This window comes from Panthera tigris, chromosome D3 (genome assembly GCF_018350195.1).
Source record: "Panthera tigris isolate Pti1 chromosome D3, P.tigris_Pti1_mat1.1, whole genome shotgun sequence".
Lineage (NCBI taxonomy): Eukaryota > Metazoa > Chordata > Mammalia > Carnivora > Felidae > Panthera > Panthera tigris.
Genome location: NC_056671.1, coordinates 25,016,467 through 25,041,329, shown reverse-complemented (window position 1 = coordinate 25,041,329; position 24,863 = coordinate 25,016,467). Strand labels below are relative to the sequence as shown.

Below are 24,863 nucleotides of genomic sequence, written 5' to 3'. Positions count from 1 at the left end.
ATCACCTCGGAAAAGAACATTCGGAAACATAACACTCTACACGCATCCATGCGTGTGGCCGGCCACCTCTGCTGACGCTGAGCGGCTCTCGAGTGCAAGGCGAGACCATGAGAAAAGAGCTGCGAGGCGTCCAGAAACAGGAGAGTGGAAACGGTGAAGTCCCGAGAGAGTTTGTGAAGCACTGCCCTGAACCGAAAAGCCGCCATCTTGAAACCATCAGACTCTGACGACAAAATCTTCACTGAGTGCTTTTGGAAATACTACGCGTTCTCCGTATTTATCCCCTTGAAATGTAATTTTTAAAGAACCTCGGAGACCAATAATAACCCTTCTTTAGTTTACTGCTTAGCTTTTAAAGGCAGAAAATTAAGAAACCAAACCTAACAGTTCAACGTGGCACAGGCACATTTCAAGAACGAGAGTTTGCAGTGAAAAATTAAAAAAAAAAAAACCCACATCTTTTCTTTATTTTTCCCAGAGTGGTAGTGCCGCAAATTAGAGAACTGTTGAGAAAACGGCAGAGAAGTGGTCCACGGTGGTCTGAACCAGACGGGGCATCAGGGAAACAACCACTCAAGCACACAAGTGGCATTTTGTGATCAAATTTATTTTTTGTTTAAATTTCATTTACTTTGTTTTACTGTAATTTACACAAGAGACTGCCAAGTAAACTAGATATTTTACATTCACCACGCATTCCCTCCAATCTCCACAGTTGTTAGAAAAACATTAGATCCATGCGCTGGGCTCTCATTTCCATGTGCACCCCAGCTCCCGGTGATGCTACAGAGAGTTAAGTCCGTTAAAAGGAGAGGGCGAGACTCTTTATTTCACAAAATTAGCAATAATCTTCCTTGCACCAAACACTCTGCAGACAAAAATGATTATGCTTTGACAACACCTATCTTACAACAGTGCCCAGAGAGTAAACATCAGTCTTGATCCTGAGTACACGGAGGACATATGCAACGTGGGGTCCGTAGCCAAGGCTAACAGGGCATCGTGGGTGCGGCAGTGATCCTAAACACCCTGGTCCGAGTCACTGCCACCGCCTCGGTGGGGACACAGGGCGTGTGGGCAAACGAGAAGCGGGGCGGGCAGGACTGTCAGCAAATCAGATTACAAACTGATATGACCACAGGGGCCGGTGTGCTGTAGGAGGGACGAGAGGTTAAAGACGACGGTTTGTGACCGGAAGGCTTCAACAATATCATTCTAGTCAAGCTTCCAGGACTGACAGGAGAAAACGGGTTTGGACAGAGAAAGCTGATAAAAATCTTACCTAGCTTCGTTTCCTTTTTTAAAGAAGGAAGAAGAAGAAGGAAGAAGAAGGAAGAAGACAAGGTGGCCGCGGCTGCTAACCAGCATGTCCGTGACGCTTACTCGTGATGGGTTCCGGTGGCGCCCTACTAGACAGCACCTCTAGTGAGGGCTAGGCCCTCAGCAGGGCCTCGGCCCAGGAAGGTGTGCGGACAGGCCAGTGCTGCCCCCCCAGTTCCTCCCTCCCTCCCTGCTGTCTCAAAGGCGCCTTCTCTCTTAGGGTGTATTTCAATATGAAAAGAGCAAACCGTCATCACTATCTGCTTTCTACCTCGTAAGCTGTGAGGAATCGAGATCATTTGCATAGTTTCCAAGCTCTAATTTCAGAAAACAGTCATTCCAGAAACAAGACTCTGCGGAAATGCTCTACTTCCAAGTTTTCCTGCAGCCTACAATGCTATTAATTTCTTCATCAATTCCTTTGCTTGCCTAACAGAAGCCTGAAAATTGTATAGTGTTTATTATAAATCACAAGCCGTCATCTCCATTTTTGCTAGGTTTGATGTAGAAAAATACTTGAAATTTAAAATACAAAAATCCAATAAAAACCGGAACTTTTTTTTTTAAAACGATTTTTCCCTCAGGGCAAACAAGTTAAAAATTGGCAGGTAACTACACTCCTTACTAATAGACATTGTCCAATTTGAATTTAAGATAATAACCATCCAGAAATAAATCGGTATAAATACATTCAGAGTTTACATTCCAGATTCATTGGAATACCAAAAGATGTTGAATAAATTTTCCTGTGGGAGTCTGTTGCTTATGAGACTAAAATAAAATTTTATAAGAGACGGATTTAAAAGAACAGAAAAGTAATAAAAGGCTATGTTGTGTGTGTATACACACACACACACACACACACACACACACACACACACACACATATATTGGTCCACAATTCGACATTTATGAAACATACCAGCTAGTATTACATTGCAGTCAATTTGTCCATTAATGGTATTACTCTGATAATTATTAAAATCTGTTCCAGGTATATATATTGAAAATATTTTCTTTTGCATTCTTGCTGAAGATAGGTACAGTACTTTGGAGAAATTGTACTAATCCCTTCAGTATGTTTGTATGTACAAATATACACGTGTGTGTGTTTTGATCTGTAGCTCTACATGCGTCTTATATACAGCTACAGACATACACACACAAACATATACACACACGTGGTTGGGAATCTGTGCACGTGAGTACATAATCACAAGCACACGTCTGGGAAACGTCAACACTGCAAGATACTGGTCAGATTCTTCTTCACTCATCACTGGCTGCACTTGTTCCCCTCACTTGACCTTGATTACGTAACTGTAAGAAAAGCGAAAGACAGTGCCATGTGTTAAAATACAGAGACACACCAAAAAATGTTATCATCTTGTCGCACATTCTCCAGGGTGGGGGGGGGGGGATCCTCAACATGGTAAAACTTCTGGCAGAAAATGTACCCCATATACTACATTTTAAAACTCTAATCTCTTGGAGATTTGGTCTTACTAATGGTATAACATCTTGTTTCATCAGAGGGAAAATAAATTGCAAGTGGAAATAAGTCACAGAACTTAGAACTTAACAAAAGTAACCGTAACTTAATTTTTTTTTTTTTTTTTAAATGAACACTGAATTTAAACAAAGGGCTCTGGAGGAATCCTGGCAGAGTTCATTCATTCTTATTCGTACAACTACTTCTGTTCATGACTGAATACTTCATTTCTCCCGTGTTCAATAACTCGATAATTCGAGAGCAGGGAGCCCATGTGAGGGGGCAGCAAAGAGCCACAGTGAGTGAGGAGAGTGTTTTAATCTTGTTCTTTTCCTCAACAAACATTATAGTTCAATAGTAACAACTGATGATTTGTGTTTACTCACACTAGTTTCAGTACGTGGGGGAGATTTTGAGGCTCTTTTCTCCCCTTTGAGGAAAATCTCTTCTCTGGGTGTATAGATTTGTGTTAGGGAAATAAGGCCGTAGAAATATTTTATATTACAGTGAAAACCAAAGTGTATTTATACATATTAAAGCTAACTATAAAGGTTAACTAAAGATTCAACATGATGGAAGACATCCAGATGTTCAGAAAAAATTTCAGCTACAAGGAATCACCGAGGTTGGCCTTTATGGTATGGGACGAAGGAGCTCTGGTTTAAAATGTTTTTACATATTTCCTTACTAACGACATATGATCCTATTGAGAAATAGGTCGATTAAGTGGCCATCAATGAAAAATCAGCTGGTTTCTAGGATAACACTACGGTATGCCGGGCAGCTGGTGTGTGTCTGACCCTAACACTAAGAACTGGAGATGACTACATTCAACCTGCTCCCACAGATAAAACTCTTACAGAATAATAACTCAAGTGTTCCGTGTCAATCTCGAACATATGTATCTCTTTCAATTCTAAAAATTAAACCACATTGAACACTTAGCCTCTGCTCAGCAAGTTAACTACCCATTACCAAAAAGGTATTGGTTTTTAAACATTCTTTTTACCCGGGTCTTCACTTACACAGTTTGATATTGTCTCTGACCCTACAGGGGACTCATCTAGACATCAGCAGCCGACGTGCCTCGGACGGTACCCTTCTTACGCATCTAAACGTAAAATAAAATCATGAGCTGCCAAAATCACAGACTCTAAATTGGGTTAGTAAGCAGGGGGAGAAAAAAAGATCTAGGAAAGATTGTGAATGACCACTGCCTATTTATAACCACATCCACATTGAGAATGAAGTTCTGAGGCCCCTCCAGTAACACTGATCTAAGGAAAATCCTGCAAAAGGCTTTTCTTGTAACAGCACACACACAAAAAATGTGTATCTATTCTTGAATCTAGGAAACGGAAGCCTGCAGACTGATGATGTGGAATTATCAAAGACGGCCAAGGGTAAATGAACTGTTCACCAATACAATGTGAGAAAATGCCCCGACGGTCTGAGTCATATGTTCATAGTCCCTAGACCAGACAGGAAGCCATGAGGGGTGGCCACCTCTGCTGCTTCTGAGACCAGAGTCCCTGACAGGAGTTCTTTATGGGAAGTTTATTTATAAGAGGGAGGACAAGAGGAAGAACAAGTGAGCACAGGCACAATGTATGAGAAACAAAGAAGGACATAAGGACGCATCAGAAAGGACAGGCATTCATTACAGTAGCCTACGGACGATTTTTAAAAAACTCAATGAGAGAATCAGAAAAGAGCGGACAGAAAAGGAACAGATGTAATAAACACACTTCTGCAACTCAACACTTCTCCCCGACCCCCAGAAGTGCCAGTTGTGACATACAAGCACTAAGTTCACCCCCAGCACTTCTTCAGCAGCTAAGCCTAACCCCGCACTTCTCTTCAGGATTCCAGGCAGGGCATTCCTGTCATGCCTAAGCTCTCAAGATGCAGTTCCTTTTCTCCGGGGCCAAAACCCATTTGAAAGAAATCCAGGTCTTAAAATATTTGTGAATTAAGAAGAGAATTATAATGTATCAAACTCCATCGTCAGGTGTCAGGGAAACAGGACGTCAAGAAAAGGGGAAATCCCTCTGTGGTGATGAGGACTCGGCAACCTCAAGCCCCACCGTGAGGCAGGTGCTTTCTGGGTAGGCGCTTTGGCCTGCAGGCACGATGCCGCCCAGAGCCTGAAGACGCTCACAAACCAACCGTTAGGGCTCAAAGCAACAGCAACGTGACGCGGAATAAAGCATTCCCCGATGACCCACAGCAAAATAACTTAAATGGGATTTTACGTGACGATGATCAGCATATAATGCTGAAATTGCCTTAAAACGTTTTTGCAATATTTAACAAAGAAACTGCCACGTCCCCCCCAAGCCCTGAACCAGCAAGAGACTTCTACCGACGTCATGTGGGAATCCGTCAGTCTGAGCCGTACAGGCACGACAATGGTATCTTCGGATAAATGGGGCTTCTGTGTAACTACGCATCTACCTTATGGACCCGCTTGGAGAAGCAAGAAGCTGAGCCTGCAAGGCCCATGGCAAGAGGTGGGAGCGGGCACCTCTACCTGCTGGTCAGGGCACTCACTGTGAGTACACTGGGACTGCTCTGATTCCTGTTGTCCTGACACTGAACTTGGCAGGGAAGGGAAGAGGTCCCAGCCAAGTTCTGTCTTGGGGTTCAGAGCTCAGACCACAGAGGGCTTCATCCCTCACCCTTCAACCGTGACCTCTTCTCCTCATGTTCTGGACAGTCCTTGCAACATAAAAATGAGAACCAAAAGCCAACCTCCGTCTTACGGGCTCAAACTAAGAAAAACAGGTTTTATCTGAGCGCTGGTAAATCCTTTTTGAAGATACCAAGGCTGTGCCATGAGCTTAGTGAGAATGAATGTAATCATGCTGCTTTCTTTTTTAACATTCAGCTGAGTCTAGCTGCCCAGAGGGGCTGGAGACAGGGCTGGCAGGTGTCTCTGGAGCACGTGGAGGGAGCAGAGCCAGCCAAGGCAGGGGAGGAGGGACCAAAACTGGGTGCTGGTAGGAGTGCTTCTTAGAGAAGAGCATTGGACTCTTGAAAACGGGAAGACAGAAGTGGGAGAAGGGCATGGGGGAAAAAAAGGGGGCAAGTAAACCATGGTTTACTCTTGGCTGTTTAAATATTTAGGGGCCAGCCTAAAAATAAGGGGGTGAGGGAGAGTCCTCCACACTTGCCATTCTACCACCCTACTTCCAAGACCCAGAACTGAAAGTCATACTCTCAGTGTGAGAAACGGAGGCAAAAGAGGTTTCTATTGTCTGGCCTAGAAACCGAACTCCAATTTACAATGTTGTCTCCATGGCAAAACAGGTTCCAAATTCCAAAAAATCAACTTAAAAACTTTTGGAACAAAATCCATTCATAAACTGGAGACTGCTGAAAGTTTACTTTCTGTATAAGATAAGGTTAAAACATTTTATTGCCTTATAAAGAAAATATGTCCTAGTCCTCTCAGAAGGTTTGTATAAAGCTAATTAGAAGCAGATCTGCCGTAATCACCAAAAGTAAGCAATTTTCAACACAGATTCTTTATGATGCTGTGTGCCAAATAGATTTCCTTCTGTGCCAAAGAACCTGATTTGCTGCCACTCTCCTGTGATTAAGTGGAGGTCCTGCCTCACACACAAGCGTCCGTCAAACGCTCCCGCCTTCAGGGCTTCCAAAACTAGGACCGCTGGCGGGACTCTGGACGGCTGCATTGAAACCACCAGCCCATCCCCGACATTCCTTGGGCTCACGTCCCCCAAGAGGGCCTTACTTTCAACTGAAAAGCAGCGTGGCCCAGAGCAAAAGCAGAAGCAGACACTTCTAAGAGGAAGTGGGAAGAACCCATCCCGGGCAGAAAGGGGGCGCTCACGCGCTGCAGGGTCTGCCCTGCCCGCTGGGGCTGGGCAGGAGCTGGGGCAGGCTTTAACTGCCAAGCAGGGCTGGCTGACCTCCAGCCCAAGCATCACCCGAATTTCTGCCTAAAGCTTGCTAAAGAGCTAAGGATTAAGTGCTAGCTGTGGGAGGGAATCTCTGGAACGTGTGACAATATGGCTAGCCTTATCTAACTGACAGTGATAACAAAATGAGCCAAAGGCAACTTGGTCTGATAAAGTGAGTGTCTAAAAGGACTATGAACCAGGTCCCAGCACAGAGAGCTGCTGCATGACAAAGTATGAAACCCCTGGGCATTTTACAGGTACAGACTCCAAGTCCATAAAGCTCTAGTCTACTTTCATGGAAGATGCTCAAATAAAGAGAAATCAGAACATGCAAAAGGATGTTAGTGTCTAAGAAACCCAATTCTGATGGAGGTATATATTTAAACATGGCCTGTAACGACACTCTTCTTAATTCTAAGTCTACACTTACTAATAAGCACAAACATAGTTAGAAAGGGGAAATGAGAGTTTCCACAGAGTGGGAAGTCTTACTGTTTCTAGTTCTTTCTGAGTTTCATCCTCCATTCTCCTAATGTCTTCCATTGTCAGATCAATCCACTTGTCAATCCAACAAAAAAGTTGGCGATGAAAGTTTGTAAATATCCTTTTCTCTTGCTTTTAAAACAAAGAAGAAAAGTAGTATAAGATGGCAAAAATAGAAGATTAGTAACATATTAACTTTCTACATCCCAATTAACCCATGCAATCTACATATACTTGGAAAAGACCACTGTGTCTTTTGTATCATTTTGTAAAACAAAAGAAAAAGAAAAATCTCCCTGTGAAATGTGAAATCTCTCCCTGCAAAGGCAGCACAACATGTCAGGAACCGAAAAAAATGTGATGTGTACGTTGTGATCCAACATAAACTCCCGCTAGACGTGGTCTATTTGTACCTTTTTCTAAATCTGGTGACCAAGGGTCAACTCGATTTCTTCCGGTATAAAACAATACATGGTCATTCTTAACTTCTCTGCGATTCAAAGAATATTGTGAGGTTGAATATAATGTGTACGGAGACAAAAGAATCTTGGGCTCTTTGGAATAAGACGTTTATTTAAATTAAGGATTATTACATACTCTCCATCAATTTTTCTACTCTAACGTTACTCTCACTCTCTATAAAAAACCATACATTTAATGAGTGGTTTTAATTGCTACGTTATTTAAATGTTACTAAAATTTCCCAAGAAGAGAGAAAAGCTCACTGAACAAAAACAGTACTTTAATACTTTTGGACAATCTTCAACTTTAAAATTTCTTTCCATGAACAGAAGGGACTTCATCAATTACATGTGTGACGAACTAGATTGTTAATCTATTACTATGATCCAAGAGGAAGGAAGGAAGCCAGTATTTACAGAGTGCCTACCATGGGCCAGCTGCAAGCAGGCCCAACAGTAATCTCAGTGTCCAGCACATTAGGACCCTTTTTTTAAAAAAAATGTCAGAGTGGTTACAGCTAAAAAGTAGGAAAATTATGGTAGGACAGATACAACCATTTGTGGATTCAAAGGTATAACAGGGTTTCTTTATAACGATAATAGAAGAAATAGTCACACTACAGGAAAAGTAAACACCAAAGAAACTTTCCATATTTCTTACGTGTTTACAACATGTGTGTTTCTTTATACAGCTGCAATTTTCTCCTCCTTCTAGATCAAAGTGTCCATGTTACTTTCACTTTAATAAAGACAACATCCGAAAGAGGTAATTAGGATTCGGGTCCTCAGATTCTGTCACCCTAGGTTCAGAGTGTAACTATTCTCAGTAAGGACCTCTAAGAAGACCTCCCACGAGAAAGTGCCAAGTACGTAAGAAAGTGTGTGTCGAGAGAGAGAGAGAGATGTTGTGGAGGATGTGAGCCGGGAGCCAACCGAGGTCGGACAGAGGAGCCCCTCAGCAGACAAGGCCTGGCCTCTCCCTCCAGCCAGTGCCAAGACCCCAGGAACCCTTGGGGACATGCTGTACACGGAGAGGGCTCTCTGTGAAAACAACTGGGCAAACCATTGGGAAAGCATGTTGAACAAAACACGGCTACGCTCCTCCCCAAAGAAAGCTCCTTAAAACCTGCTGGTATCTGTCTGCTGTTTCTAGGCAGAAAAGGGTAGAAAGGAATTATACAGAGACAATAACTGTTACCTAAGAAGCGAGAAAAAGACATGGTAACAGAAAATATCCCACTAATAGCTACCTAAATTTAAGTCTCCGCATTTTGAACAGACGTTACCTTCTGAATGAAGTTTTCTACTTTGCTTTGCAGTCCCCACCACTTGAATTTGATGGTCACCAGCTTATAGGCACACATCTGAGGGCAGTCAGAGTTGTTTGCCAGCTCCTTCTAGATGACGAAAATTGAAAAGGAGAAATCGTGACTTCAATATTTGTTCTGATGAAAAGTGACCGTTGTGTAGTGACATCACAGACACAGGTGAAGAAAAGTACAATCTCACATGGGTTTAGTTTAGGTATTTGGAAATTCGAAATCATTTTAGCAAAAGCAGCAGTATTCCCCTGCTGCAAACCCTCCTTCCACAGACGAAGTTACTTCTTGGCTCTACAGTTTAATAGGTGCACTGTTCTGCCTCAAATTACACTGTTCAGATTTTCTATTAAATACCAAATTCTATCCACGTCGTATCAGTAGTGAGCTTTAATACATAAGGGTTCACCTAACGCCATTACTGCACCGTCCCCATGGATGTGGTGAGGCACAATAAAGAACGATCAGGAAGTTTAGCCGTCTTCTGTGTCTTTCTAACGCTGGCATGTGGAGTGGCACTGTTTATTAACTGAGGTATTCTCACTACAAGGGGGATCCGAAAAGGGACGCGGCAAGCAGGAAAAACGGTCTACAATTACCAAGTGTTTGACATCCCGGCTTGAATTTGTACAAACGGTCACACCTCATAGTTGAAATGGCACAGTCAGGGAATCAAATCAAGAGTTGTTAGGGTAAAAAGGTGGTGGTGGGGGGGGAGGGGTATTTTTTTTTTTTTTTTTTTTAAAGAAGGGAAAGAAATGAGGGGCTATCTGGATGGAAAGAGACTAAAGAAGTATATAATGTCTACAATTTACTTTCAGAAAACAACGTTAAAAAGCAATTAGAGTTTGGAACCTTAGATTATGTCACCCTAGGTTGAGCCAAAAAACTTAAATATGTACTTGTGTTGAGAGAGGGGGAGAGGGAAGGAGGGGAAGAGAGGGAAAACAAAGATGGTGAAGCATCAACAACGGCTGAACCTAGGTAGAGGTGCTCACTGTTAGATGCTTTCGGTTTTTCGGCTAATTTTGAAATTTTCATTGTAAAAATAAGGCAGGGGATTGCAATCTATGGTTACTACTGCCCGTTTCTGTGAAACTTAATACAGGCTTCTGCCTTATTAGCAAGTTCAGGATGCTAGCGTGTTTATTCGGGGGGAAGGGTTAAGTAGTGGGTGAGCCAGGAGCTCACATGGGTCTCCCAAGGTGTGTGTGCAGGAGCCCGAGACAGTCCTGGGCCGACCCAGAAGAGCGCCTGGGACGGGCTCACGGAAGCGAGCAAAAGCAGACACGGTCCCGGCTCTGGGGCTCCCAGTCTGTATGGAAAGCAGGCAGGTATCAAAGAATCACAGACTGCAGGTACGGACAGGGGAAAGGGCCATTCTGTAAACTCTCGGGCCAGGGCTGGTGCACCTGCAAGACAAACGCTACGTCTCAGGACCCCTGTGGGGACTCAACCAGGTGGTGCGAGCCCCGTGCTTAGCTGGGGGAACTCAAGGGCTTACCACATATTACTTCACTCTCTTATTCTTTCATAGAGTAGGGATTACCGGTTTCAATTTGCAAAACAACTTTAGATAATGTTTCTCCAAAGAGTACAAGGTCATGTACTTTTTATAAAATACATCCCCTTTTTATAAAAACGGGATGGCCAGGTGAAGAGATGAAGCAGTCTTTTAGGGGTTCTTCCCCCTCATTCACCACTGCTCTCAGCTCCACGCCACATTCAGGACATCACGACGCCAGCATCGGTCACACCGTGTGCCACGGTCCCTTCTTGTCAGCTGCAACCCATTCGTACATCCCACTTTCAGTACGTCCACTGTGTGTAGCCAGTATTCGTTCCGTGCAGCCATCATGTACACAAATTCGAAAAATGATGAATTCCTAGGTCATATTCTAAAACCTCAAAATGATTCTTCATTTAAGCAATCACAGCACCAGACCACATTTCCCCCCAAATCCTCAGTTAACGTTCCAGTCTCAAATGCATTCTAAAGACAGGATAGATGGAAAAATTCTATCTTGGTCTTATTAATATGACTCCAAAGTTCTACAGAGTCCTGCGTGATTGATCAACTTCTCTCAGAAAATCTCTTCGGTTGTAACATTTCATCTTATTAATGAGCTGGCACAGGGGTTAAATCGGTGAGGTACCACCACAAGCGTTTAAATAAAAACACGATATACAGCAAACTGTCCTGGTGTGGGTGAATTCTAGGTCAACAGAAGAACTTGGCTGGCTGAGCTCTACTTCCCCATGACTTCCCTCCCATAAAACAGAGTACTAACATCATAATTCAGCAGGGATGCGTATGTACACACCCACGCGTATCCAATCCCATACACTTTATGAACAGGTTTAATTCGGCAAGTATTAAGAGGGTGCCACTTACAACCCCATCTGTGCTAGGTGTTGTAAGAGGACACAAAAGCGGCCGGGAGAGAGGAGAGTAATTACATGTGCACAAATAACGACAAAACCACTATCCTTGGTGCTAAGGATCTCTGCCAGAAGGGACACCCTTCTGTCGCTGTGGCCCCGGCCTGAAACATATTTGCAGTTCCCCCTCCCTAGCCTGCAGACCCCACGCACTTCAGCTGGGCTCCTGTGTGTGGAACTAGCCCAGCAGCCTTCCACAAGACATAACTAGCTTCTGAGTGCCCAGCCTCACCGAGACTATCACACGGCTGGTCTTTCACAGATCGTTTTTTTTTTTCAGTAAGCAATGAGCCAGTATTGAGGTACTCTCTCGTTCAACAAGTATCAATGAAAGCCTTCATGATGAAACACAATTTGAAGAAAATATGAAGAATATAGTATTTAAAATTATGAAATACACCTGCTAAACAGTAGCCTTAGACTAGGAGTAAGGGGATGTGGGTTGCAGCTCCCATTATGCAAAGTAACTTCCTATGTTAGGTGGGTAGGATCCTTAACCTCTCTGGGCCTTGCTTCTGCCAATAAAAGGAAACACTGGGCTCAACTTTTCGTCTTCCACTGATGCGACGCTAAAAGGGTCAGTGAACTTAGTTCCTCCAGGGTCAGGGACGGCACATGTCCTTGGCATTCAGTGGCTTAAGACTTCCTATAATTTTGCATTTTATTCCATAATGGGCTTATTAGCAAAATATCCTCCTGCCTATGCACTTGGGCTGAATCGCCTCTGCAGCTAAGAACCTCTGATGCACCACTGATTAGCCCTAAGATACCTTCCAGACGGAACAATCCAAGGCCCTATTAATTATGGGCCGCTGATAGCTTCGTTCTGAAACTCCAAATCACTGGACACCTTAGTGTGCTAAATGAAAACCTTGGTTGTTTCCAGGAGAACACCGACTCCTCAGAATTCTACCATTTTATAAAAACGGCAGGATGAAGCATGGTTCTAATTAAAGGGTAAGCTGAGTTTAACACAAATATGCTTATACCACACTTGGGCTCCAAGAGCAGAGCATACACACATGACTCCAACAATTACCTAAGTTTGTTTCTCACACGCTTTCTAGTGACTCTGGCAGTCTGCTCAAATCAATTAAAGGAATAGTGGTAATTTACAAACAGTGATCTATAATATTTAGTTTAAGTCATGGGACAAAATGAACCCATTCTCCAAACTATCTTCCTCGGACCTTAAATATACATTCCAGTCTCATCTGCTTTTTTTGTTTTTCCATACAACTTACAAGTGATTAAAAAAAAAATTCACAGAATATGTACAAGTTAAAAAACAAGTCAACGAAGAGCCTGCTGCCTTTATTTCTTAGCGTAATTCTTTACAGTGTCAACACCTCACAGTATGAGGTGAGGGGACCTACAGAAACGTAATGTCAACCACAGGAAAAAACGGAGAACATGGAAGCTACCTATTTTTAATATATATTATATATTATTAATATATATGTGAAATCTGGGGCGCTTGGGTGGCTCAGGTGGTTAGGTGTCCAACTCTTGATTTTGGTTCAGGTCATTATCTCACGGTTGTGAGATGCAGCCCCGCGTCAGGCTCACACTGGGCATAGAGCCTGCTTAAGATTCTCTCTCTGCCCCTCCATCTCTCAAAAAAAAATTTTTTTTAAATATATGCAATATTTAAGGTTTCATTCAGTTCTTACGATGACTTGTGCGATTTGCCTCTTAATTTCAGCCATGTATGACCTTAAGACTAGTGGTTAAGAAATGGCTTACAAAGTGTCTATACCTAGGGGCATCTGGCCGACTCAGTCGGAAAAGCATGTGACTCTTGATCTCCGGGTACTGAGTTCAAGTCCCATGTGTTGGGTGTGGAGATTAAACAAACAAACGAGTCTCCAGGGGAGCCTTGGGTGGCTCAGTCAGTTAAGCATCTGACACTTGATTTCAGCTCAGGTCGTGACCTCACAGTTTGTGAGATCTATCGCCCAGGTCAGGCTCTGCACCAACAGTGCGGAGCCTGCACAGGATTCTCTCTCTGCCCCTCCTCTGCTCTGTCTCAAAATAAATAAGCAAACATTAAAAAAAAAAAAAAAAAAAAAAGTCTCCATACACAATGAAAATAAATAAACACTTAGAAAAAATCTCCACATGTAATGAAACAGAAAATAGGGAGACTGCCTAGACATAGTTAAGTAAAAGCTGAAACAATCCTTGTGGCACCATCTTCTCGGAAGGGAATCTGACCCTCTGTCATTAAAAAGCCTTAAAGCTGTCCATATCCTATGTATAACCCTTTAACCATGTAATTCCACTTCCAGAAACGTATCCCGATTCATCAGAAAACACTACATATTTACTTATAACAGCAACAACCTGGACTTAATGGTGAAGTATTTTACAAGCCTTCCAAACAATGGGCTGCTACACACATAGACATTAAAAACCATCTTTTCAGAGAATGCTTAATAATGTAAACATTTTTTAAAGGCACGATATGAACATAAACAGGTATCTATCCATGGTATAAACATTTATTAACAAAATACAGTACATAAACCAGGATATGTAACAGATAACAAGAATTAAATCGTGAGAATGTAATGGATTTTTACTTTCTTCTGTGTACAATTCTTTATTTCTGAAACTTAAGAAGTATACATCTTTCGTAATCAGAAAAAAACCCAATACGCTTCGACAATACAAGAGTTTTTGCCCGAAGGTGACTATTTTAGGACAATGAATTCCTTTGCCCTAAATCATCTGGGTACTATTTCAAATCTTCACTCTTCTTTTGACTATAAATAATCTAAATGTTTTCCTGCCTTTGGTTTTGAGATTTAATACATAAAAGCTAAACAAAATCAAGCTAAAAGCTGAATTAAGATCTTAAACAGATAATCTTAGTCCAGTCCATATTACATTTTTCCTAATCTTAAACTTCTAAAGTAAAAATGAGGTACACATGCGAAGTAAAATATGACACACTCTTCAGAGTCATCAGAAATATTCTTGTGAAAAAATGTGTGACTTTCAAAACGTGAAAAATCTCAATGGGGCAAATATTTGGCATTCCACATTCAGAGGACTGTTCTAGGATCCACAGAACCCAAAGGAGTTCCAGCTTGTCTGTCCAGTTCTCAGGATGTTCACTGGGGCAAAGCAAAGCTTCCTCTCTCGCCTTGAACAATACAAACGTTTTCCTCTTGATCAGGTAGAAAAATAAGCCCAAGGCAAATAAAGCCAAAATCAAAATTCAGATCATTCACACATTAATTCCGACTCAGCTCAAACTTCACATTTGCTAACCTAAAGCAAAACGGGATTAACTCTTTCCTAAATCTAGTTGTAAATAAAATTACTTTGCTGATAAATATGAGTTTTATATAGATGAAAGCACGAAAATTTAAAAGAACAATTGAAAATAAAAGGTAAAGACTAGCTGGTTACCAAAAGACAAGAACAGTCAGGAGTTCTATAAAATGAAAACAACAGGCTAACAGAAGAACCCTAAATTATGACTCATCTTTACATAATTTAAATTTCATCTGTAATGCAGCAAGCACAAGCTAGTGGAGAAAAGGTTTCTAAAATTGTATTTCGTTTGTGTGTTCACTGAATTCCTTACATTTCATGTTTCTAACCATAAATGAAACCCCCAAACGCAAATCATGTTTTTAATTTAACAACGCATATTAGGTTACTCTGAGGTATGTGGACGAGGCCTAAGGGAGAGTAATGTATACTGGAGCCACGCAGCATAACTAAACAAAACGCAGCGTGTTTAACCGGAATGGCGAGCAATCAGCCCGAGTTATCCACAAGAACTAGTTTCTTGTATCTGTGACAGACAAATATAAACAAACGTAAAAGACAATTAGGAAAAACAAATGAAACAGGCCCAAAGGCATTATGGAAACTCATTTCCTAAAAACGTAGTCCTCTCACAATGCCACGCTACACGTCAACTCCACACACTCTCCTTCCTAGTCAAAATGCGTGGGGATGGAGAAGGAATTGGTATGTGCTACAGATCACCAGATTGATACTCTGGAAGTACGCGGCAGGTTCTGGAAGGCTCATACTGCCTTCATATTTTAATTTTTCAATTTTAGGCAATCTGAATGCTCAATTTCAGCTGTTGATTTCATAATGTAAGTTTCCAACCCAGATTTCACTAAGAAAGTTAAAAATAAATGCACTGCTGGGGCTGCTGCCAGTGCACGCATCAGTAAATACCAACAGAAGATTACAGAATATATGTGAAGTATGTGTACTTAACTCTCAAGCAAAACCCAATTCCCCAACTCAGCCTCACCACACCCTCAGTTTTGACCGGATTTTTTTTTTTTTTTTTTTTTGGCAGCCATTTAGACAGATCTACAGTGGACATCATATTCTCTGTAAGTACACAGCAAGTCCAACGTTTGGTTGCTTTTTATTTGGTTCAAGGCAGTTAACTTGAATCCAGCAAATACTTACTAAGCCTCTCCCAGGCACAAACCTCGGTGCTGGGCAGTGCCCCACGTTAAGTAGGTCAGACACAGAGCCCATGGCCGAAAACTCAGTGTTGTAACAGGGACAAAGGGGGTGGGGATGGAGGCCCAGTGAGCACACAGACCCCCGCTCTGACAGGGGACACACCAAGTACCATGAGAAGGTCATCAACAGAGGACTTCAGCAGAGTCCAGGGCTGGAAGATTCTTATCTGACTCGGCAAATGGGAAATGTTAAAGAGAGTAAGCAAATGCGAAAAAGAAGTTCAAAAGACTAAACTAATCACAGGCTAAACTAATTTCATGAAAACAGGCAAAATGAAGTGAAGACAGGAAAGCTTACTGCCTGTGACAGGATAATCAGTCACATTTTCCATGTCTCCAAACTTAGTGTTTGTGGAGCTCACACCCATTTTCCTAATCAGAACTATGACATGTGCTTCGTGCTTGTGTCCAATTACTCTAGGAGCGACACCACGTGCAAGCGAAACCACAGGTTCACTCTTCAGATAATGCTCGTGAAGAAAACACTGTCCCTGACAGTGTCAGTAAGAACCCTGCAAGGGGCCCATCCTGTCGGATCACCTCTCGAACCCAAGTAAGACACTCCATCTGTCTCCCTGCCTGCGTCCATTGGTGCTGCCTGAGAACAGAGGCATTCAGTATCCACGATAAGGTTAGAACTAATCGTGTATCACTCCCGGGCACTTAGCTTCTTGAAGACATGGGACAGATTTCTTGCTGTCCTCTGTAGGAATTGGGTAATTCACACAGACCAAGCGCTACTTATTTTTATACTGAATTAAAAACCTCATTTGCAAACCAGGTGCTCAAGAAAACAAAAACAAAACCAAAAAAACCTAGCCATGTTTTCAGGTCGGCTTTATTACACATAAGCTACAATGAGGTCTAACCAGACACTAATTATTAAGTCTCTGTATGCCACCCACTATAGGTTTTTGAAAATGAGATGATAGGGAGGGAACATGTTTTAATGTCTTCACATCTTTCCCAGGACTCAGAGCCATGTCTAGATGAAGACAGGAAAGGACCCCCGGTCTCTCTCCTCGAGAGGCTATCAGGTGCTCATTAGCCTCTTGAGGGCTCTGGGCTGCCTTCTCGCAAGGCTCTATCTCAAAGAGATTTCCACAGCTGGGCTCTGAGCTCTCCCTCACCCCCGCTTCCCTTCCTCCCATCCCTGGCCAACAGAACCTTGTGGTATCTTCACTTCGGGCCACTGACAAGGCTCCCACCTTCTTTCCACAGATGAGAGGCGGGAGGAGAAAGGAGTCTTGGTAGTGTGGCAGGGAACAAATCAGCATCCCTACAATCCACAGATGGCTGCCCTCCACTAGCTTGAAGGATCCAGATCGGCTTCACGGGTAATTCTAAAATGAGTCTAAAGCAGGACTGAGCAGGTAAACAGCACGACATACTGTTGTGAAAGCTCCAGCTGCCAGAACTTTCGCTCCAGACTGGAGTTCGAACATCAATAGGACGTGCCTTTATGGCTAGAAAAAGCAAATGTACGCACACAAAGATAACATTAAAGAATCCCAATTTCTAGGGGCGCCTGGGTGGCTCAGTCGGTTAAGCATCCGACTTCAGCTCAGGTCACAATCTCGCAGTCCGTGAGTTCGAGCCCCGCGTCGGGCTCTGGGCTGACAGCTCAGAGCCTGGAGCCTGCTTCTGATTCTGTGTCTCCCTCTCTCTCTGCCCCTCCCCCGTTCATGCTCTGTCTTTCTCTGTCTCAAAAATAAATAAACGTTAAAAAAAAATTAAAAAAAAAAAAAAAAAGAATCCCAATTTCTAGATCAACTTCTTTATTTGACCTGATCACCTTATACCACAATGTTCAGACACTGGATGGTTCCGAGACCCGCCAAGCACTCTAAGGGCCAGATACTCTGGCAAAGTCTCCTACAAAAGACCTTTATAGGCCTAATTCTTAACTATCTTATAGACACACAGAACTTTAAGTCTTCAGGAAGCATCAGCATTAAATAAAGAAAGAAATTCGGCCTTGCCATAGGATGCAAACGACACCATAATCTTCAAAGATGGTGGTTCAATTTGTTAAGATGACAACCCTTCAGATCGGAAGAGGTAAACTTGAAAGCTAAAGACATCCACACGTACACGGTTTGTGATAAACCATTAGAACAGGCAGCCATACCAATGTCATAGAACACACAAAGCCCTCAAAACATGGAAGAAACCAAAACATGTGCACACACACATGTGCATGCAGTGCTATAAAGAAATAAACATTTACATCCGTAAGAAATGCACTAATCTACCTTGAAGCAAAAATCTTTACCAGGTTATAAATCCCTCCCCTATCAGTATGTACAAAAGCACTTAAGTGTTGAACCCTAAATAACAAAATATAACTCATGTGCTCAGATTTAAAAAATTCTCTTTTCAGAAGGAAGATGAATCCATAACTAAAGCCTGCATCCCTGGGTTTGTAGTTTTTAAAAAATAAAAGGTATGTATCATACCATAGGCAAAAAAAAAAAAAAAAAGTCCGTACTCTAACCCAGTTGGAAAATATGAAAATCTACTCACTGGTGCTCCCCTGGCACCCTCAGGACCACTTACTAGTAAAGGTTCTCTAGCATTCATATGGCCTCTGCTCTTCAGCTGACCCACATCAAGCACTCGTAACACACACACGTTAAAGACAAGGGGTACAGACAGACAAGTGAGTCAAGATGGGCTTGACGACTCCCAGCTATTAAGACAAGAGAACCCCTGGATACCAGACACAGAAAAGGGATAACTGTGTCATTAATAGGGCAGCTTGTGTATAGATCTCACCAACCCCCAGAGATGATGTGGCTTTTCATTTGCAAAGACCAAAGCTTCCTCCGCATTGGGAACGTAACACTCACTACTTCATTCAGTCCTGGCAACGACCTTTTAAGGCAGTGACAATGTCCTTCCCATTCTAGAGATGTGGAAACCCAGGCCCAGAACTAGGATTAAGTTAACGAAGTCACAGCCTATACCACAAGCGATAAGGAAATGGATTTCCCTCAGTGCCACTGTCACCTACAGATTCCCTGACCAGTGGAAACGTACAAATGTTAACAGGAATTATCAAATTCTAGCAAATACCATGAGTACAGAGAGACACACACGTGGCCTGATGCAACAGGGCGTAAGAGATGCCTACTGGTGATGTGGGGGTCAGAAAGCGTCACGTCTCCACCCACTACGCATCTCTGTGACTGGCGCTGAATCAGGTGCCATAGAGATGTCAGACATCCTGCTGTTTCTCCTACAACTATTACCTGTGTCTCTCTGGCCAAGTTTCTCATCTATATAATGAAGCAGTTGTACTTACCCCACAGGAAGGTCGTGAAGATGAAACACGACCTCGCGTAGCACCTGGCACCAAGGAAAAGTGTCTTTTCCACTCTCCAGTCCGGCGTAGACAGCCAGTAAATACTGTGAGAGTTCAGAAGGAACACGCCAGCGTGGGGTAACTAAGGAAGAGTTTCCAAGAGATCACAGAGTCTGAACCTGGTGCCGAATGCACTTTTGAATTTGTACTCGTGAAAGGGAGTTTCTCCTGAGGGGCGATGGGAAAGAAGACTGAAGGGAGAGGATGGGACGGCACACGGAAGGAAGGCCCGGAGCCGCTGCAGAGGGAGCGGGCAGCCCTTGCGCTCTTGCACAGGAGCATTCTGACAGACACTCTCAGGCAAGTGGGTCCAGAACAGGACTTCTTTTTCCTTTTTGCCTAATTACCACGCATTCCTCCCTTCTCTCCTAGTTCAGACGTACAGAAATCCCCAACCACCACCCAGCCCTACCATCAGTGCCATGGTGGGTATCGTCACTGGCAAACAGGGCCTGCCAAACACAACTTAAATTTTTTTTTTTAACGTTTTTATTTATTTTTGAAGGAGAGAGACAGAGAAAGAAAGAGCATGAGCAGGGGAGGAGCAGAGAGAGAGGGAGACACAGAATCGGAAGCAGGCTCCAGGCTCTGAGCGGTCAGCACAGAGCCCGACTCGGGGCTCGAATTCACCAACCGTGAGATCATGACCTGAGCCGGTGTCGGACGCCCAACCCACTGAGCCACCCAGGCGCCCCAGGGCCTGCTGAACACAATTACAGGAGATGCTGATAAGATCAAGTCAATCCACAGGTTCCTATTTTTCTATAGGTTGTATTACCAGCCACCGTCATCCTTTTTACTTTTCTTTCCTTCACAGGAATACGTGGATGGCATAATTACAGTAGTCTCCCCTTATCCACGGGGAATATGTTCCAAGACCCCCAAATGGATGCCTGAGACCATGGACAGTACTGAACTCTGTATATACTGTTTTTTCCTATATGTGTACCTTTGATGAAGTGTAATCTATAAATTAGGCACAGTGAGAGATCAACAACTAATCACGAAACAGAACAATTATAACAAAAACTGTAATAAAAGTTACATGAATGTGGTCTTTCTCTCTCTCTCAAAATATCTTCTTGTGCTGAACTCACCCTTCTTGTATGATGTGAGATGATAAAATGACCATTGAGATGAAGGGAGGGGATGACACAGGCACTGTGATGCAGCGTCAGGTTACTGACCTTCTGACATCAGAAGGATCATGTGCTTCCAGAATGCAGTTGACCACGGATAAATGAAACCATGGAAAGAAAAACCGCAGAGACAGGGGGGAACTACTAGTTATTTCTGGGATCGTGGTAACTTAGTTAAGCTATAACTGAACTTTTAAGGGTAGCTACACTCACCATCATTTGGGTAAGGTTAATAACCAAGAGTTAAATAGGTAAAAAGGGATCACTATCAGTGAGCATTCTCCCAGAGAAATAATAAGCTATTGTTTCCCCCCTCCCCCGCGCGCGCGCACGCGCGCGCGCGCACACACACACACACACACACACACACACACACACACACACACTGGGGGGAAAAGACTGCTAAAATGCAACCTGAAAAAAATGTAAAATTCACATTATTTCTAGAAAGTAAACCTATTCTAGAATTTTAATCATTAATTGATAATAAAAGACAAAGCAATGGCAGTCAAAAATCATAAATAAAAAAGGAATAAAAATCATCTTCTAGGTTCCTAAAACGTTGGAAATTAGGTAAAACTCACAGTGTCCAACTACATGTGCTGCCTGTTCTCAAACTGGGTGGGAGCTCCGACAGAAGAGACTGGAGCTCAAGCATGACAGCCCAGCATAAAATGGAGCATCGCCTTTTCAAGTGTGCACTTGAAAAGCTGACAATTTCAAAAAAATTTAATGTCTAATTCACCTGAGTCTCAACTTCGGGCCCCTCTCTTCCCTTGTAAAAGCATCATTAGCTAGAGTTAGTACTTACTGGAGCAAGACGGCCTTTGAGAAGATATGGCTGCCTTAGAGGCAGCCACCCATCTGCTGCTCCAACACGGCACTCCTTTTTGGAAGGCCAGGTTAAATCTCAAAGGGGAAAGACCTCTTCTCTGACTCAGTGTAAGTTCTAAGGTCCACATATAGAAATCTGCACAAGGATCGGGGAAATTCTTAAATCCACTGAACTAAGTTTAGATCACACATACTGAATTTGTTCCTTGATTTGTAAGTGACATAGATCACTTCCTGTGAATTCAAGGTAAAAGTCTACGGTCATGGCCATTCAACTGGGAGAATCTTGAACTGAACTCCACCCAGAGAACAAATGTAAAAATAAGAGAATTCTGAATCATTTCTTGTAGAACAGTCAGATCCATCCTTCATTTTAGCTGACGTGCAAGACAGTCCACACAACAGTCTGACACCCACCAAGAACCACTCCACAGGTTACTTGTGGGGCTATCTGTCACAGTAATCCCCTATCTGCAAACAACAACTAACACCTAGAGGTCTTCTACCGATGACTGGTGACCGGCTTCGGCATAAACAGACTGGTTACCAAATAAAACGTGTTGGTGGAAATGTGCTCTCGGCACGTTTAGGTTTTAATGTTCCCCTGCTCCTGTCAAATTACCTGTAATCACTTGCCATCACCACAGTAAGCCCTCTTTAAGGGTCTCTCATTTAGTTTAGTGGATGTCTTTAAAATGCCTTCTATTTCTATAGCAATTTAAATTATTACCTTGACATTGCTTTTCTCACTCCCGTGAATAAAGTAAGGGCGTGTTCTTTATTAGAAAGTGACTACTTGCCATCAAAATTGTTCTCTGGTGTTCCGGTTTCCAAGACGTAACTATTAAGAGGCCAGGAACACGAGCTCAGGTGAAGGGAACTTGTTCGGTTTCCACTAAGACTAAATTTAAACTATAAACCTTCATTTAACATGGATTTTTGTACTGCTTCAAGTCTCAAAAGAGAACACTACAATCCCCAAAGACTAAATCACTTGTCTCTTTTTAAGAGTTATCAGAATAGCATGATGCTGAAAGTGACAGTCTGGCTATGTTCTGTTTGTTAATGCAGCACAGACATGCTGGCCAACTGCATCGCAAATACAACTATTTCTGTGCCATTTCTATTTTTCACTTAAACGTCACCAGCTCTCCCAGACCCGGGACCTGTCAAGTGGTCTGTTGCCAAGACTCTGCCTGTCAGAAAGGTCAGCATCCAGTACCTTCCAGTTGGGTCCCAAAGGGCCTCTCTTGGTCTTGACTGACTGGAATAACGCTGGGTCTTCATCAGCTTTGTAGTCCTGCAAAGCAAAACAAAGTCAGAGGCAGAGAAGGAACCCAGAGAAATTTCTTTAACCTTGTCAGAACAGCTCTTTGCAGCTACTAAAACACAGGACAGAAACTGATTAGGCTTATTACTGTGCCTTTGCAGAAAAGTAGGAAAACGCTTCGTTATGATAGTAAGTTTTGGGTTTGGTTCTGTTTTACACTTTAAGGCAAGACGACTACACAATATTTAGTAACAAAAGTCTTGACGAGCAAGCCACTGGTTACTGAAGAGCTCCACAAACCTTCCCACGTCTTTTAACAGTTTCAACATGTCGATACACATACAGGCACATTCAAGAAATAAAACCATCCCGGTCTTGACAATATCCCTCGGTGATGACTGAGAGCTACCACTGTGGCCGGGAACGCAGATCAGAACTATCAATCCTGCGGCAGCAACCCCCACCCCCCAGCCCCGCCCTGATCTCTTCCATGGCTGGGTCTGTGCTGGGTGCCTCAATGACAAGGCCAGCCTGTCCACACCCTTGTTCAGAGACCGGTAGGGTGCAAATCCCTCGGCTTGCTAATGGAAGCCCCTCGTCACAGGAGGTGAGCGAGGGGTTTATGCCTCCATCATAGAACTACCTCAGTTGTATCACGTCACAGCGGAACGGCCTTAAGACTGCTTTTATGCAAAGTTCTAGTGTGTGTAAATTCTATTTCCCTAACATCCTCTTCCTTATAGAATGGAGGAAATGAAAGACGTAATCTTTTTCAACCTGCCTGCTCTACACATACACACAACCTACAGATAGGAAAAAAACTACCTTAAAGAGTAAAGTTCAGATTTAAAAAAAGAAATGAGTTTCAATGGTCACAGTGAGCAGAGGTCAGCTGGTGAGCTGAAAATACTACAAAGGGAGAGCCTTTGCCTTGTCACGCAGAATTCCTGAGCCCCTGAGCCTGGGGTCCTTCCCAACATTCACAGAAAGACCATGTACTTTAAGGAAAACACCCAGGCAAGTCGTATGTGAAACATCACTGTTCTAGAGATAAAGGCAAGCACTGAACATCTCTAAGTATAATACAAACTTTCACAAATCAAAGAAAGCATGTTGAGAGGCAGCCGCTTTGAGATTCAACACTTACTCAGTAGATGCACATGACGTGTCAGTAATTCCTAAAGAGAAAGTTAGACGTAAATTGTGTGAAGAAGGGAAAATGTGAGGTTCAAGTAGAAAACAAAAATTCAAAAAGGGCCCAACAGTGTGCTAAAATTATTACACAAACATTTAGCTGGCTACACTGAGTCTTACTGCTTTAAGATCTGCAATGTGGTAGTAGGCATTAGGTCAGGCAGCGCTATCCAGTTACGACAGACCAGAACAAGCCGCCCGCAAGGGGCCGGAGGACTTCTGGAGTTACATGTGTCTGGGCACATCACAGAAAGTTCAATTTCTGTCAACTAACGCGAATTCTTAAATTCCAATTTAGAGCCGCACCCTCAAAATTAACAACTTCACTGCTGAGAAAAGTATTCATCGTACAGGCAGTCTCAACACCAAGGTTCACAGTGCGCAATCAGCCATCCTGCCGATATAAACCGTCATGTAACGCCATCAAATGTTTTCTCTAAGTCTGAGGCTTGGAATTAAAATCTAGAGACAAGCTTACTTCTCCCCAAAATTGAAAGTGTTTAACATCCTATCAAATAATCACTTCTGACACCATGTCCCTCAATCGAATCTATTTATTCGGTAGCCACCACGTAGAAGGTAGCGTGCAGGATGCTAAGAGGGGAGCCCGAGGGGTCTGAGGACACAAGGAGAAGCAGCACCTACCTGGTGCCAGCTCCTAGGAAGTCGCAGTGGAGCTGGGAGAAAGAAGAGGCAAACAAAGAAAAGAACCGAAACCCCAGAGAGTAGGAGTTAACCGTCAACAGAGAATGGAGAGAATGAGAGTCAGAACCGAAATCAACGGACACAAGCCAAGGAAAGGCATTTTTAAAATCAGTTTTAACATCGTGTTTAAAAGGCAGAAAAACCTTAACTGCAAAGGTAGATGTTAAAAATTCTTGGGATTCAATTTTTAACTACCTGCATAACGTCCAGAGGCCTGGCCAGTGTTTCAACCCACTTAAGTCGGGGGGCAGGGGGGGGGGGGAATACTTTTTTTTTTTTTTAAATACCATCTCAGATGTGACCTCATTGTGGGCATGCCGTTCAAAATTTTTTCTTAATGCAAAATGTGAGGTATGATGGAGCCTGGCATGGGCTGAATGGTAAATCGCACATTTCC

At 43.0% G+C, this 24,863-nt stretch overlaps 1 protein-coding gene across 2 annotated transcripts in view; it reads right to left on the bottom strand.

The window, feature by feature from the left end:
* Positions 1–586: 586 nt before the first annotated feature.
* Positions 587–24,863, bottom strand: part of PITPNB (phosphatidylinositol transfer protein beta) — a 63,813-nt gene continuing 39,536 nt past the window's right edge. Inside the window, exons 8-12 of one of the 2 annotated variants that reach the window (XM_007082508.3) lie at positions 22,520–22,597; positions 8,972–9,082; positions 7,234–7,356; positions 3,838–3,923; positions 587–2,640 (exon numbers count right to left, since the gene is read on the bottom strand). In XM_007082508.3, the coding sequence (XP_007082570.1) occupies positions 3,876–3,923; positions 7,234–7,356; positions 8,972–9,082; positions 22,520–22,597 (360 nt within the window). In that variant the 3' untranslated portion in view covers positions 587–2,640; positions 3,838–3,875. The remainder of the gene's footprint in view (positions 2,641–3,837; positions 3,924–7,233; positions 7,357–8,971; positions 9,083–22,519; positions 22,598–24,863) is intronic. The other variant, XM_007082507.3, reaches the window with a different exon arrangement.